This window comes from Pelophylax lessonae (genome assembly GCF_965119305.1).
Source record: "Pelophylax lessonae genome assembly, chromosome: 10".
Taxonomy (NCBI): Eukaryota; Metazoa; Chordata; class Amphibia; order Anura; family Ranidae; genus Pelophylax; species Pelophylax lessonae.
In genome coordinates this window covers 184,600,595-184,617,656 of record NC_138777.1, presented here as the reverse complement: position 1 = coordinate 184,617,656, position 17,062 = coordinate 184,600,595, and the positions used below count along the sequence as shown (strand labels likewise).

Genomic DNA, 17,062 nt, shown 5'->3' with positions numbered 1-17,062 from the left:
CCCCATAGTAAGCTGCCATGGCTAGCCTAAGTTCTAAGACTCTGCTGCCTCTGACTGCTAGTCACAGGAGATTTGGAGTGACATTTGGTGATCTCATTGTCATGATGCTCACTAGAGGCTCTGACATGATGAAGCAAAGCCATGCCTCTACTTAAATTGCCATCTCAACAGAAAGTTACAATGCACAACATGGCATGGTAAGTCAATAATGGAGAAAAGATTAGATGCAGGAAAACCACAGTCAATACAGGGGCACTCAGTCTGCCTTTTTTTGGGCAAAGCTTGCAGAGTTTGGTTCCTTTTTAATGTAACCTCAAAAGTTAATTTTAATAATTTCTATAATATTTGCTGATTATGCTATGATGGTCCTTGCTCAGATACTTCCCAGTATAGGGTGACAACACGTGTCCCTGTCTCCCCATTGTACTCATGCATTATCATCTTGTCACATGTAATAGCAAGTTGCTGAAGCTAATGTGCATTGTACAAGCACTGCAAGTGTGCTAAAGTAACTCAGTTTATCTTAATGTTAGTTTTATATGATCTACTATAGCTGTATACATGAAGTTCCACACATATGTTTTGGGTGGATCTGATTGCTGAAGACTAACCTATGTAGTGTCCTCTCTGTCTGGCTGATATATCACACATTATTTGGTTGATGTACTTATTAATGGGTGCATTTGAGTATAGCATTATAAGTAAGCAAAAGGGGGTTCCCAGATTACTATCTGCGGTATTGCGGTGATGCTTTTTCTCTATGAGTTGTGCCAGTCCAAACTGTATTTTAGGGCCTGGAAGCCCACTTTTATTGAATAAAAAGGAAAGTTCACATAAACATCAGTTGCCCACATGGGGGTTCTTCCACATAAACATGAATAGTCAATTGAAAATGCAGACCCACCCTGCTTCCTTGTCTGCAGCACCGCTACTTCTCTTACCAGTCCCTCTAACTGTGTTGCCCTGCTCTCCTGGTTCACTTAGCTCACTTAGCCTCTAATTGCAGCTCCCTGTTGTACAGCCAACCCCTGCCCTCTGGATAGGGGTTCTCCTGACACCCTAATAGGAGCTGGCCTGACTCCTGGGACAAGACCTCCCATATCCTGGCTACTGGCTGGGGCCAGGTTGACCCCTGGTTGAGACCTACTGTCTCTTGACTCCTGTATTGAGCTCCCCTGACCCCTGGGTGAGACCTCCTGTCTCTGTTAGGGGAGCTGTCTCCAAACTAGGAGCCCTGAGCTATCCTCAGGCTTAAATATATAACAGCCCTGCACACCTGTGTTCTCACACAGGCTGCAGGAACCTAATTAAATCTGGACACGGGTTTGAAGGTTCCATCCTACCCAAGACACTTTGGAACCTTCAAGCTTTAGGCCCCAATTCCAGACTACAGAACCTGGAGGAAACCCAAAGCACGGCTTTCACCGCTCAGTAATGATAGTATGGAACTTTGAATTAGGGCTTATTGTGAAGTTTGTGTCATGTTCTCCTACATTTCCACAGTGGCAGGGCATCGCACTGTCACACAGGTTACTGATAAAGAGAACTGGTTTGGTTTGGTGAACAACTGAAAGACTTGAATAAAAAAAAAAAAAAAGAGGTACTGGCCAGCTAAGTTGCATTTGTGTTACCTGTATACATTTCAAGGCTTCATTTTCAATTTCAGTGGGAGAGTATCTGTAATTCCATGAATCCCTTGTCATGGGTTGCTGTGCTTTGCATATTCTTATTCTTAGAGCTTCATTCCCGTGCAGCTTCCTGCACTGCTTCTTGCACTGCATTGCAATTGCACTGCCCTTGTGATCTGCTGCAGGGGTCAGTTCAAAAGTAATGGCAGCCTTAATGCAGGCGAGTTTGCCTGCCCTTGTAAAAAAAGTGTTGTTGCCGTGCGTGTATATGCACTACTTTTGGTACTGTGCGGTGCAATTAGAGCCCATTCAAAATTAATGGGGCTGAAATCGCATTGCACAGAACTGCATGTGAATTGCACAGGAACCACTCAGAGTTCCTGTGCGATTCACATGCAGTTCTTAGTGTGAATGGGCCCTTAATGAATAAACCTGTATGTGTTGCTGTATTTGTTATTATGATTTTCTGTGCTTTGCACATCCTCCTTGCTCTTACTGAATGAACCTAAAGGTGTTGATTTTTCCATGAAATCAATCGTTTGTGTTTTATATGCAGCTTATCAGAAAACAAATTTGAGCAGCAAAGCTTTCTGAAACTTGTGGAAGGAGTTCAGCATTTTACATTTCTCAGGACAATTCAGTAAGTACATTCTGCTTTCAATGGTTTATCATTCTGCTACTACACCATAGTATTACTATTTGCAGAGTAGATATGAATAAGGATATTGTAGAAAAGCTAAAGAGTACTACTTTAATAACAATTACTAAAGAGTAATTGTCTCTTGAAGAGCGTTTTAGTCTAATGTCTCCCGATAAACCACCTTCCTAGTAAAGTACTCTCCCTGCACCAAGCCCAACCCCTAAAAAACAACCCCACATCATCATCCCCCCTCCACCAAATGATTTGGACCAGTGCACAAGTCCTGACCTCAACCCGATAGAACACCTTTTGGATGAATTGGAGTGGAGACTGCGAGCCAGGCCTTCTTGTCCACATCAGTGCCTGACCTCACAAATGCGCTTCTGGAAAAATGGTTAAACCTTCCGATAGACACACTCCTAAACCTTGTGGACAGCCTTCCCAGAAGAGTTGATGTGCTATACAACATCTTTTTTTTTTATATTGATCTTGGGATATATATTTAACACGTAAAAATCACTATAGCAGCCCACAAGGGATACAATTGATGGTGTCCATATCTGTCTCCCAGGAAAGCTTTGCTTTAAACCTTTTGCTGTACTTAACAGTTGTATCAAAGGCAGCACCTGTAATGTGTTGCATGGCCAAGTAATTGTCACAGCATGAAAAATGAAAATTGTTTTGATCCAGAAAAGCGCATGCAAGGTGTAATTCTATGGCACTTGAACCCAGTTATTGTGGCTAAATACGCACCCAATGCCTCTCCCCCCTTTTTGGGGGAATTTAGGGCACAGTGCTTACTCTTCCACATATGATTGCACTGGCCTATGGTCCAAACATTTTGGATATAAAGTATATAACTTTATCAGAACCCTCCTTAATAAAAACCTGATTCACAACCTGTGGGAGGCTTAACGTGACACCCAATGTCTGACCTCACCAGATAGGAAAGAAAATTATAACCCTTTACCCTTTTAACTACATGCCAAACCATAGCTAAAGCTTGGGGACAACCTACTTTTAACTTTATGGAGGTGAAGCAGAGGACGATGGACACTATGATCCACAAGAAACTTACCTTAGTACTGAATTTTCTAAAGTATGACGTCCCCAACTGTAACCTAAACCTTAATCATTCCCTACAAGGGATGAGCTTATGGTTCAGTCCAACAGCTTTGGACAGCTTCCAGCTGTCAATGGTTGTTAAGGATGCTGGCGGGTGCAGGCACCTCTGAGTCCTTAACAACCAATGACATCAGTGGTCCCATGGGAATACCTAGCCGTGTAAGGAAAGGGGCAGCATAGTTTAAATAAAACATCATAAATTCCCCTCCAAATTTCATACTAGACCCAGAATGTGCATATATAACAAAATTGTAATGCATACATTTTTTATTATTTTGCCCTGACATACACTTTATTCCTTTTGTGTTTCTCTAGCTTAAAAGTATGTGGGGTATCTGACCGTATCTGCAAACCATTGGCCAAAGCACTTGGATACATCAAGAGCGTGGAAGAAATCATGTAAGTTTGTTATGTAAGAAGTTTTTGTGGAATGATGTGTTGATTAGATGAATATTGTATTCATATGCTCTTTATTTAGTTTGATAATTATAAAGTGAAATAAAATGTCCTCATTTATTGGCAAAAACTTGCAAAGATGCATATCTTTATTAGATGATCTGTTGCTTTGTGAATGAACTGCCAGCGGCCCATTTCATACATGGCAATGGCGCTGATAGCACTGATTGATCATTCATAATAGTGAAAAATCACTCAGCGCTGCGGGGCTGTGTATGTTTACAAGCAGCCACAAATAGACACACAGCCGCAGAATTGAATGACTTTTAAATATTATGAATGAGCATTCAGTGCTGCCTGTTCATTCACAATAGCAAAAAAATCATTAAAGGGTTTGTTACCTCAATATTTCATATTACTGATATGTGCTTGCTGTACCATGTACTTATATGAGAAAGTATCCTGTTCTCTTTGTATTGCTTCCTTTGTGTGAAATCCCTGGTGTTCCTGTCAGTCCCTCTGCTTTCCTTTTAAAAACTGTAAAAACACCATGGTCAGTTCTCTAGCTATGCTGGGAACTCAGCCTGTTCTCCAATGATCAGACTTGTCCTGACAGCCCCCCCCCCTTCACAGCCATTCATAGGGAAGCTCAGTGTACTGCTGTTTCTCCTTCCCCAGTTCTTATACAGCTGAGAACAGAAGGAATGTGCTCACTTTCAAAAAGTGGAAAAAAATATTTATATAAATGTGTTAATCTATTCACAAATGTTTTGCCTTTCATTTATATTTCAAACTAAGTGTATTGTTTTACAAGGTGATCATTGACAATCACTTTAAGTGCTGTATACTTAGTGATCTATTTGTAGCTACTTTTAAACAATAACAGCCCTGGCAAGGAGATCACAGCCCTGCAGCACTGGCTGGCAGTGCCCTCTATGTTTACTAACAGTCAGTAGCTTTAACACACAGCCCTGCATCTCTGCTTGTTCATGTATAATAGTAAAAGAACACTCAACTTGGAAATGGAGCAGGGGATCAATGCTGACTGCATCTTCCCCAGCCAAAACACCCATAAATTGGGCTTCAGATTGGGGTGTAGCTAGAGCAAGTATTAACTGAAATAAAGAGGTACTTTAAATCTGTAACAAGGCCACCAATCAGAATGGGACCACCTTCTATATGCACTTGGTCCTCTGGGTGGCATTTTCCACCAACCTACCCCTACACTAGGGATGATCGAACTTTTGAAAAGTTCGGTTCGACCAGAACACCCGAACTTCACGAAAGTTCGGCCCGGATTTCAGAACCCCATTGAAATCAATGGGACCCGAACTTCTGTAATCAAAAAACACCATTTTTAAGCCCTAAAACCCAATAAATGCCCCTAAAAAGTGCCTAGGGTTCTGGGTCATGCCCCATTAACTATTAATCACACAAAAAAAGTTCTTAAAAATTGTCATTTTTGATAAAAAAGCCAATTATTGAAAAATTAAAAAAAAAAAGAGAGATTTTTTTGATTTTTACTTTGGATTTAGTATCTGGGGGGTCTAAAAGGTGTGCATGTGAAGTTTCAGCTCTGTAGAATGTCCAGAACCATGAAAAAAAAAAAGATAATTTTTCAGTAGAACAGGGATGTGGTTCGGGAGCCTCCTTTAACTTTAACACCTATATGATCTTTTTTTCTGGTTCTGGACATGCTACAGAGCTGAAACTTCACAGGTACACCTTTTAGACCCCCCAGACACAAAATCACACAAAAAAAAGTTCTTAAAAATTGTCATTTTTGATAAAAAAATTAAAAAAAAAAAAGAGATTTTTTGATTTTTACTTTGGATTTAGTATCTGGGGGGTCTAAAAAGTGTACATGTGAAGTTTCAGCTCTGTAGCATGTCCAGAACCCCCCAAAAATTAGCATTTTCTTATAATTTTTATTAGAACAGGTATACGGCTTCTCTACGGCGCTTTTTCTTGCATTTATCGGGCATTTTTGGAGGCAGGCATGACTTTTTTTGGATTTAGTGTCTGGGGGGTCTAAAAAGTGTACCTGTGAAGTTTCAGCTCTGTAGCATGTCCAGAACCAGAAAAAAGATAATTTTTCAGTAGAGCAGGGATGGTGGGACCCCTCTTTTACACTTATATGAGGTTTTTTTGGGGTTCTGGACATGCTACAGAGCTGAAACTTCACAGGTACACCTTTTAGACCTCCCAGACACAAAATCACACAAAAAAAGTTCTTAAAAATTGTCATTTTTGATAAAAAAGCCAATTATTGAAAAAAAAAAAAAGAGATTTTTTGATTTTTACTTTGGATTTAGTATCTGGGGGGTCTAAAAAGTGTACATGTGAAGTTTCAGCTCTGTAGCATGTCCAGAACCATAAAAAAAAAGATTGTTTGTATTAGAAAACTTTAAGCACAGGAATATGGCTTCTCTGCTGTAACACCTTGCCGGTTTAATAGCAGGCATTTTTTTGGGTTCTTTGCAGTCAGGAAAAACATCTGAACTTGTGTATAGTGGTACTGTGCACAAGTTCTGATGTTTTGCCTGCCTCCAAAATTCCCCAAAAAATGCCAGCAAAAACACACCTGGGCATTTTTTTTTTTGACGCTAGCGTTTTTTTTGGCATTTTTTGGGGTTCTTTTGAGGCAGGCAAAACATCTGAACTTGTGTATAGTGGTACTGTGCACAAGTTCTGATGTTTTGCCTGCCTCCAAAACCCCCCAAAAAATGCCAGCAAAAACACACCTGGGCATTTTTTTTTTTTTTTGACGCTAGCGTTTTTTTGGCATTTTTTGGGGTTCTTTTGAGGCAGGCAAAACATCTGAACATGTGTATAGGGTGTATATATAGGCATATATGTCTGAATATATACCCCTAGACATATATAGGTGTGATAGTAGCAGAAATATATTACTGTAAATTATTTCATTAGCGCAAGCATTTATTTCTGCTACTATCACACCTATATATGTCTGAAGATGGTTCTGGACATGCTACAGAGCTGAAACTTCACATGTACACTTTTTAGACCCCCCAGATACTAAATCCAAAGTAAAAATCAAAAAATCTCTTTTTTTTTTTTTTTCAATAATTGGCTTTTTTATCAAAAATGACAATTTTTAAGAACTTTTTTTTGTGTGATTTTGTGTCTGGGGGGGTCTAAAAGGTGTACCTGTGAAGTTTCAGCTCTGTAGCATGTCCAGAACCATAAAAAAAAAGATTGTTTGTATTAGAAAACTTTAAGCACAGGAATATGGCTTCTCTGCTGTAACACCTTGCCGGTTTAATAGCAGGCATTTTTTTGGGTTCTTTGCAGTCAGGAAAAACATCTGAACTTGTGTATAGTGGTACTGTGCACAAGTTCTGATGTTTTGCCTGCCTCCAAAACCCCCCAAAAAATGCCAGCAAAAACACACCTGGGCATTTTTTTTTTGACGCTAGCGTTTTTTTTGGCATTTTTTGGGGTTCTTTTGAGGCAGGCAAAACATCTGAACTTGTGTATAGTGGTACTGTGCACAAGTTCTGATGTTTTGCCTGCCTCCAAAACCCCCCAAAAAATGCCAGCAAAAACACACCTGGGCATCTTTTTTTTTTGACGCTAGCGTTTTTTTGGCATTTTTTGGGGTTCTTTTGAGGCAGGCAAAACATCTGAACATGTGTATAGGGGGTATATATAGGCATATATGTCTGAATATATACCCCTAGACATATATAGGTGTGATAGTAGCAGAAATATATTACTGTAAATGATTTCATTAGCGCAAGCATTTATTTCTGCTACTATCACACCTATATATGTCTAGGGGTATATATTCAGACATATATGTCTATATATCCCCCCTATACACATATTCAGATGTCATGTCTGACATCAAACATGTCCTCAAAAAAGCACTGGCAGTGGCAGCCCCTGCAGCATTAAAAAATGCTTGCTGGTGAGAAGCCACATGCCTGTGCCGAAGCAACACAGAGAAATGATCATTTCTCTATAGCGGTCACCCTGCTATGGAAGGGTTTTGTCACCCTGCCATAGCAGTCACTGTCAGTTAACCCTACACTACACTACGGTCCCCTTACACTTAACACTTTCCCTACAGAAACTAAATTTTTGAAGCTAACTTAAGTGTAAAGGAGCACTCTAACTACACTAGATATCCCTTTCCTCACACTAAAAATAGCTAAATGACACTTTTAAAGTAAAATTAACAGAACTGCTTCCACTCTCTTCCATGTCCAGTATAACAATGCTGGGAATATGGCGGGGGCGATCTTATATACTGGGGGGCATATTCACTAATGATTGGTCTAGGGACCCCCTAGTCACTCCAATCACATTCCTAGCATTCTCCTGCCCCCTCAATTGGCTTTTGCTAATGGTTCTGGTCCAATCACGGGCTTTTAAAGCCCATTTCCTGAAGCATTGCATTTTGGGCGGTTCTGGTTGCCGAATTCCGAACTTTTTGGGCAAAAAGTTCTAAATTCGGCCGAACCTCGAACACCCAATGTTCGGGCCGAACCGATGGTGGACCCGAACCGTTCGATCATCCCTACCCTACACCCCTCCTCTCTCAATAGAATTTTTTTAAAATTTTTTTTTATATTATTTTTGTTTTAGTTACATGTTCTGCCGAATTCACCCCTCACCAATTAGATTCTGGACTAGGCCAGAATCATGTTTCTATTGCCTGCAGCCTCTTGGGATACCTACATCATACATACAAGGAGGCCATGAGTATTGTATTGCACATGCGCCATAGTGAATCATTGGGGTGCTTGCTGTCTCTTGCTGGCACCTGCAGCTGGCATCCTGAACATGCTTTAGTGCATGTGCATCACCTGGAGGCTGGCTGCAAGAACCTGGAAGAGACAGCCAACCTCTTGATGATGTCAAAAGTGAAGATGACAGCGTGGGAGTCAGATCAGTACAGAACACCTCTGGATCACTGGGTGTGAGAGTATATGTTTTGTTTTGGGTGAGGGGATGGGGGTGAGTGATGTTTCCCTTTAAGTGTTAGTCTGTAGGGCTAGTACATGTATATATTAGTTCTTAAATTATTAATAATGTAAATATATATATATTTGTTTAGATTGTCGTGGAACAGTATTACTGATGAAGGCTCCTGTGCACTTGCTAGTGTATTTAAACAAATGGAAAACCTGAAGATATTGGAGTAAGTATCACATGGCAGACCAGCATCTGGTAAACCTTATCTATGTTTTAAAGTTTATGTTATACTTATAGCAAACCTATATATAGTGGAAAGTAGAAATGGCACACATCAAGAACACACTTATATTGTTGACCTCTGGTGATCAGCTGTTTTCTCAGATTTTCTTACCAACCTAGAAAACGAACAGAAGAATATGGATATTTCATAAACTTCCTTTGTTCCATTTTTGTGTGTTGGCATCCATATGATATATAAAGTTGTTTTTTTCAGTTTTTGTCTTTGTGGTTATACTTGTGACTATTTGTTAGATTAGATTTGGCCCACTACTTGCCCAAAATGTATGTAGGTATCCCTTCAAATGATTGAGTTTGAGTGTTTCCAGTGAAGGGTACTGTTAATGCTACAGCATAGATGCCATGGTTTCCATTAACTGCATTGACTAATAATGGCCAAAAAATAGGAAATAGCTTTACAATATTAGGCTTTATTTGCAATATATACCAGTGCTTCGGGATGTGAACTTGGCCATTGCAGCATAAAGGAATAATTTGCATGGCTCTGCCTCCTTTCCTACAGTAACGAATAATCCTCTTATTTTATTATATGTGATGGAATGAAGCGTGTGACTATGTACAGTCTGTCCTAAGACGTCTGTAGTGTGGCTACAGCAAAAGATACATTTGTGCACTTCTAACCTTGCGCACAGTTTTAGGGAAAGACCTTTTCCATTCTAGCAAGACTGAGCCCCTGTACACAAAGCCAGGTCCATAGAGACATAGTCTGGTGGGTTTGGTGTGGAGGACCTGGATAGGCCTGCACAGAGCCTTGGCCTCAACCGTACTGAATACCTTTGCTATGAACTAAAACACCATTTGTGAGCTAAAGTTCTGTGTGTAAATGAGATCTTGGGGCTCATTCATATGGGTGCTGTTGCCTGTACAGCGTGAATCAGTGTTTTTAATGTGGCTATTGCTGTGTGCAGGCAGCCTATGCTATGCTTTTGCAATATAGCAGCTGTAAGAACAGAGGACCAGATAATCCGTGTGAATTAGCACCTTATTTAAAATTAAAAAAAAAAAAAATGTTTTTTACAACACTGTTGGGGGGCTTTGGTGAGATATCAGGGGTCTAGGACTCTTCGATTCCTTTCTCTGTAGCCTCAGTTACCCTGAAAATGAATGAACAGGAGACAGGGGCTCCTGTTTATTCATAAACTAAAGCATAGTAAACACTGTTTGCTCAGTTATCAACGAACACTGTACCGATCACTAACTTTGTCCATTCAAAAAAGGAAGGGTCAGTAAATGACATATTACCTGGCCCCTTCCTCTACTTGATCTCCTCACAAACGCCCTGTACCCAGGGCAGCTGGCGGGAAAGGGAAGCCGACAGCACCATGGGAAGGGGTGGTGGGGGGTCTGACACAGTGGCAGAGGGGCACACTGGGGAAATCAGAGACAGGCAGAACTGGGAGCGTGATCCGTCCAGGACAAGCAATTACAGGAAGGATGCCCTGTGTCTTTGTCCCTCCGTGCAGCAGCTAAAAGCCGGCGGGAAGGAGAGAAACAGGCTTTCAGCTGTTGCAGAGGGTAGCACAGGGCATTCTTCTGTAATTGCCCCTGCCACACCGATTTCCCTTGCTGTTCGGGCCCCCTACAGGAGGACTGGCAGCCTTGTCAATAGCTAAGGTTGACAGCTGTTCAAACAAATTATTTAGTTAGAGCTTTTGAATTATGCTTCCTAAAAAGGCTCTACCCAAGATTTTAGCCTGACATAGCAAGCCTGAGAGCAGGCAGTTTCTGTTATGCTGTGTATTTAGAAAAATGTAAGGGCTGTAGGAATTTCATGCCTAAAATTCACACCAGAGCTACATTATCCACTCAGCACAGTGATACCAGGGTTGCTGTTGGGATCTTTAGCCATGCACAAACACTCTAGGGCCAATATGGTCAATAGCCAATTAACTTGCCAGCAAGTCTTTGGAGCGTAGGAGTAAACCTACGTGTGTATAGGGGAGCATGCTAACGCCATGCAGATAGTGGTCAGAATTCAAACCAAAGAACCAATACTGCAAGGCATAAGTCACTGTGGTATCCTCTTTTCATCTCTTACATTTTTTCTCCCAACCATCCCCAAGTAAAATAATCAGGGATGCTGTTCTTTTGTGTAGCGTTACCCCCATTGGAGCCGCTGGGTATGGGTATCTTCCACCCTCCACAGCCAGGCACAAAAATGTTCCACTCACTCTGGAGACAAGAATTAGTCCTTGCAGCTTTGTTTTGTTTTTTTTTTTGTTTTTTTATTTAGGGGGATTAAATTTGAATGGGGAAAGGGTTGTTATGGGATGCCCACTTGATCAGCAAAGAAATCATCAGGGACATAAACTATATATATCCAGTATATACATACTTCTTCGCTTCTATCTCCAGCACAAACTTGCTTGTAGAACTAAGTCTCCCAGGACCAGCTAGCACTGACAAATTGATCCATCAGTCTCAGTCAGATCCAAATGAATGCCTTTTGCAGGCAGAGACCCTTTGGTAGTGTAGCAAAAGGAGAGGTGTTTGATGCTAGCTGTCCTATTACTGTGGCTACTGCTCCCAGTACCACCTCTTCAGGCACTGCCAGCCACCTGGCTGCAGCTGCCCCTTTCACTAGCCCTCCTGGCTACTTTTCCACAGTCCTCCCAGACTGACTTTGCATCCATCCCAGACTGCTTGCACCCAGTCCCTTCAGGCATGCCTCTCAGTCCTCTGACTGCAACACTCACCAGCTCTCTTGGCTGTCTTCCCCCCTGGAGATTCACCCAGCAGTGTTCTCCAACTGTCCTCTCCTTGTTTCCGAACCTCCTGGTCAGTATCCCTCCGTGTGTCATATGAAGGGGTCCGTTCTGCACCCGAGAACCTAGGCCTGAGTTCACCCTTCCCCCAGACTAGGGTGCTTTTCTCAAAGGCCTCCGACAGCCCAACACTCTATCCCCATCCAGTGCCATCTTAAGAGCATTAAAGGGCCCCAGGCAATGCAGTGCACTGGGGCCCTGCCTACACAATCACCCATGAGAATAAAAATGCATATTATCGATAAGGCAATATTTATTGATTGGTACAGCAGTGCCAGGCTAATGACAGCTTCCAAGTTCGGCGGCTGGGTCTGGTGAACACACACACACGGACGGGAGTCAGACTCGACTTTCCTGTTTGTGCCTGCTCCCGTGGAGGTGGACAGGCATTCCTGCAGTTGTGGGCTCCCCCTCCACAACCCAAGGAGCCTGACAGCAACGCAGCGCTGACAGGCACTTGCCACCTGCTAAGTTTGGTGGCGGGATGCACACGGGAGTCGGGAATAATGCTTTGCTGGGACAGCGTGCCCATTCAGTAAGATTGCTCTGTCCCCATCTTCCACCCAAACTCACACTGCCCCCAGCTGTGCTGACCCTGAATATTTGAGGGGGCCTGCCCTCTGCAAACCCATCTGTTAAGGATTAGTCAGGACCCTCAGAACACTCCAAACATCTCCTCCTAGACTCCTCCCAATGGCTTCTGAAATATTCTCCAAATTTTCAGCAAGCAGGGGGAGCTACCAGAGATGCTGCTGCTGAGTCATTGAGCCCTCCCTGAGTCCCTCACTGGACCAAGATTAACACACAAGCTTGGCTGCCAGCCAAGCATGACAATTTATCTATACTAACAACAACAAAAACTAAACTCTAGCAATGCTAGGGGGTGCTACATTTGTATGGAACATTCTGAAGCGATGTAAGAACTAAACTGCCACAGTTGCTGCCTACTCTGTGCAAAGGAAGACTAGTCTTTGCCTAAACTGCTGCATTTGGAAGCCCCATAAAGAAGAGAGTGTCAAGATTGTGTATTCTGGATGGCAGAGCTATACAGTGAATCTCCAGGCTAAGCGTGGGGAAGTTTTTTCACGTGTACTTAACTATATGACATCAGATCAGACATGGCCAAATGCGGGGAATATTCAGAGTAGTGCCCCGCACGTAACCTGTATTACCCCTGCCAAGCTTTGCTATCCTTTACAGTCACTTGGTACACTCCACACAGTAGTTAACAATGCCTAGCAAGAAAGTCCCTAGGGCATTTTTTCAATGGTTCCTATATGGTGATAGCCACACCCCTGTCACGCTGTCCGTTTTCTCCTTTAATCATTGCTGTAGAAACAGAAGAATCTGAGGTGCAGGAGTATAGGAAATATATTGGGGAATATTGGAGATTTGCTTTGCACAAAAGGCTTTACCAATTGGTAATAAGCCATCATATGTTGTTCTAAAACAGCAACACATTCATAAAATTTAAATGAGAAGAAAATGCTTTATAGAAACCACGGCAAAATGTGTTGTGAAAGTGAGAGCTGCACAAGCTTTATATCTGAAATATTGTATTCATCTTTTTTTTTTTAAAGTCTTGAACAAAACAAGATCAAGGATAAAGGTGTAGAAGCAATGGCTGAGGCTTTGGGCATCTGTCCCTACATAAAGGTGATACGGTAAGTAGACTAATTATGAAGACAGGTGATGTATGCAGGTTCTGGAAAGATAGTTATGAATCAAAGCTGAACTATGGCAGATATAAAAGCACTTAGACTAGGGGAGGGCACACAGGGTTGGGAACCAGGCAAGGGTGCTGATTGCAAGTGTGCTAACAAGAAAGAGCGAGTAGAAGGATGACCTCATCAGTTTGATGCTCTTTTTACTGTCTAATCGGGTGAAGAGAGGACACTACTGTCCTTAACTGTAAGTGGTGTTATCTACCTGGCTATGCTGTGTGGTAAGGATGTGTAAAATTGGATCGATAGAAATAAAAATCTTTTGGTAGGTAAAACATGTCCCTTATATGTATTAAATTTGCATATTTAGTTATCTTACTGAACAGTATTGAAATGTGATATTTCGGGCCATTGTCAATGCTTCAACCTTTCACAACACTAATGTTAACTATTATATTGTTGTTTTATTTATTTTCCAGATTATGGGGCAATCCTGTCTCCAAAGTGACACAAGAGAATCTGCGTAAACAAGATCCCAGATTAAACTTCTCTGTCTGAGTATTAGTAATTCTTCAGTCTTCAGTATAAATATTCTTCAGTCCACAGTTGTGATGAGAAACAAAGCAAACACCTCCATTTTCATGTTCGCTTTTGAGCCCTGATTAACACCCTGGCAAGTCTAACATTTGCTAGAGGAGGACTGCAGAACTACTTTTTGTAGTACCAGCTCAATACCTTTCTTGTCTTTGTAATGTAGTTTTTTTGTGTCTTTTGCACTTTATTGCCTATGGGGCTTTTTTTTTTAACATTACTGTTATTCTTGGTTGTGTGACGAAATTTGCACTAACATTTTGTATATAGTATTTGAAGAAACACTGGCAGCTATTTTGTGAATATGAATATACACTGGTCTTTGCTCTGTTTGTGGTTTTATCTGAAGTGTTAATTAAGAAAGGTACCTTTTTACTGTTAATACCCTTGGCATCTTGCTAATGGTTTGGCCTCAAAGTGTTGTAATCACCACATACATGCATTAGGGGCCTTTGTATGGTGCAGCTGTGTATGGGAAGGCTACAGATGGCAACAGTCCTTAGTGCCTGACATGGTAGTACCAGTAAAAGTCTGATATATGAAACCACCAGTTCCAAATTGCTGTCTGAAGGCAGACAATCAATGTTGCACACTGCCCCTGATTTGACAAAAAGCTTGTTCTTATCCCTTCCTTCACTGTGCTTGTCACCTGCAGTCACGTGCCTGGTGATGGAGCCGGATGTGAAGAGGTAGGCGTTCTCTTACACCTCCTGCTCAGTACCCCTGTTAAAGTAACAGGAGGCACGAGAGCCCAGAGGTGTACAGTGCCTTGAAAAGGTATTCATACCCCTTGAAATTTTCCACATTTTGTCATGTTACTACCAAAAACGTAAATGTATTTTATTGGAATTTTATGTGATAGACCAACACAAAGTGGCACATAATTGTGAAGTGGAAGGAAAATGAGAAATGGTTTTCAACATTTTTTACAAATAAATATGTGAAAAGTGTGGCGTGCATTTGCATTCAGCCCCCCTGAGTTAATACTTTGTAGAACCACCGTTCACTGAAATTACAGCTGCAAGTCTTTTTGGGTTTGTCTCTACCAGTTTTTTACATTTAGAGAGAGAATTTTTTGCCTATTCTTCTTTGCAAAATAGCTCAAGCTCTGTCAGATTGCATGGAGAGTGTCTGTGAACAGCAATTTTCAAGTCTTGCCACAGATTCTAATTTGGATTTAGGCCTGGACTTTGACTGGGCCATTCTAACACATGAATATGCTTTTATCTAAACCATTCCATTGTAGCACTGGCTGAATGTTTAGGGTCGTTGTCCTGCTGAAAGGTGAATCTCCGCCCCAGTCTCAAGTCTTTTGCAGACTCTAACAGGTTTTCTTCTAAGATTGCCCTGTATGTGACTCCATCTATTTTCCCATTAACTCTGACCAGCTTCCCTGTCAATGCTGAAGAAAAGCATGGAAAACATGATGCTGCCACCACCATGTTTCACTGTGGGGATGGTGTATTCAGGGTGATGTGCAGTGTTAGTTTTCTGTTACACGTGGCGTTTTTGCTTTTAGGCCAAAATGCTCAATTTTGGTCTCATCTGACCAGAGCACCTTCTTCCACATGTTTGCTGCGTCCTCCACATTACTTCTTGCAAACTGCAAATGGGACTTCTCATGGCTTTCTTTTAACATTGGCTTTCTGCCTTTCACTCTTCCATAAAGGTCAGATTTAGGAAGTGCATGACTAATAGTTGTCCTGTGGACAGATTCCCCCACCTTAGCAGTGGATCTCTGCAGCTCCTCCAGAGTTACCATGGGCCTTATGGCTGCTTCTTTGATGAATGCTCTCCTTGCCTGGCCTGTCAGTTTAGGTGGACAGCCAAGTCTTGGTAGGTTTGCAGTTGTGTCATACTCTTTACATTTTCAGATGATGGATTGAACAGTGTTCCATGATAGGTTTCAAAGCTTAGGATATTTTTTATGACCTAACCCTGCTTTAAACTTCTCCATAACTTTATCCTTTACCTGTCTGGTGTGTTCCTTGGCCTTCATAATGCAGTTTTTTCACTAAGGTTCTCTAACAAACCTCTGAGGGCTCTATAGAACAGCTGTATTTATACTGAGATTAAATTACACACAGTGGACTCTATTTACTAATTAGGTGACTTCTGAAGGCAATTGGTTCCAAAAGATTTTAGTTAGGGGTATCAGAGAAAAGGGGGCTGAATACAAATGCAGGCCACACATTTCAGATTTTTATTTGTAAAAAAATGTAAAAAAACATTTATTATTTTCCTTCTACTTCACAATAATGTGTCACTCTGTGTTGGTCTATCATATAAAATCCCAATAAAATACCTTTAGGTTTTTGGTTGTAACATGAAAAATGTGGAAAATTTAAAGGGGTATAAATACCTTTTCAAGGCACTGTACCCCTCTGTGCTCTCGTGCCTCCTGTTACTTTAACAGGGGTAATCAACGCAGGCAACTTGTTGGGGCGTAAACAAGGCTGCAAACTTTTGGTTGAAGTGATTTACGAGGGGCCGAATTTTTTGGAGCCGGTCATATCCAGGGTCATCTAGAGGATGGCAGAGTTCATTGTCACTGAAGTGCATGAACCGCAAGATTTGTTTTATCTAGTCCTTGCCATGGCAGTAGAGAACACGGGCATATGATGAATTGGGTCAGTGGACCAATATGACCGCAACTCTTTTTAGTAATGCCCATGAGGAGAGATAGGCCCAGTAAGGTTTTAAATTCGGAAACAGTGATACGTTTCCATGCAAATTCTCTGGCAAGTGTCGAATTTGGATTTGCGGCGATGAATTGATCGGCATATAAATTGCTTTGGTCCACAATAGATCTGTACAGATCTTCCGTGAAAAACAGCTTATTAAAAACCAAGGGGAGTAAAATCGGCTGTTTCCACCTGAATTCCGGGTTGGCCAGCGAATGGGGATGGGGGAAGTACGAGTGCTGCCGAAGTGGTGGGCTCCCAATCAGAATTTGCAAGCGCATCAGGAAGGACACTATGGGCTCTATGGGCCTGTCTTCGAATTCTT

At 41.7% G+C, this 17,062-nt stretch overlaps 1 protein-coding gene across 3 annotated transcripts in view; it reads left to right on the top strand.

The window, feature by feature from the left end:
- Positions 1 to 14,198, top strand: part of NLRC5 (NLR family CARD domain containing 5) — a 314,671-nt gene extending 300,473 nt beyond the window's left edge. For all 3 annotated transcript variants that reach the window (XM_082270129.1, XM_082270130.1, XM_082270128.1), the window contains 5 exons: positions 2,185 to 2,268; positions 3,709 to 3,792; positions 8,876 to 8,959; positions 13,379 to 13,462; positions 13,942 to 14,198. In XM_082270129.1, coding sequence (XP_082126255.1) covers positions 2,185 to 2,268; positions 3,709 to 3,792; positions 8,876 to 8,959; positions 13,379 to 13,462; positions 13,942 to 14,020 — 415 coding nt within the window. In that variant the 3' untranslated portion in view covers positions 14,021 to 14,198. The remainder of the gene's footprint in view (positions 1 to 2,184; positions 2,269 to 3,708; positions 3,793 to 8,875; positions 8,960 to 13,378; positions 13,463 to 13,941) is intronic.
- The last annotated feature ends 2,864 nt before the right edge of the window (positions 14,199 to 17,062 follow it).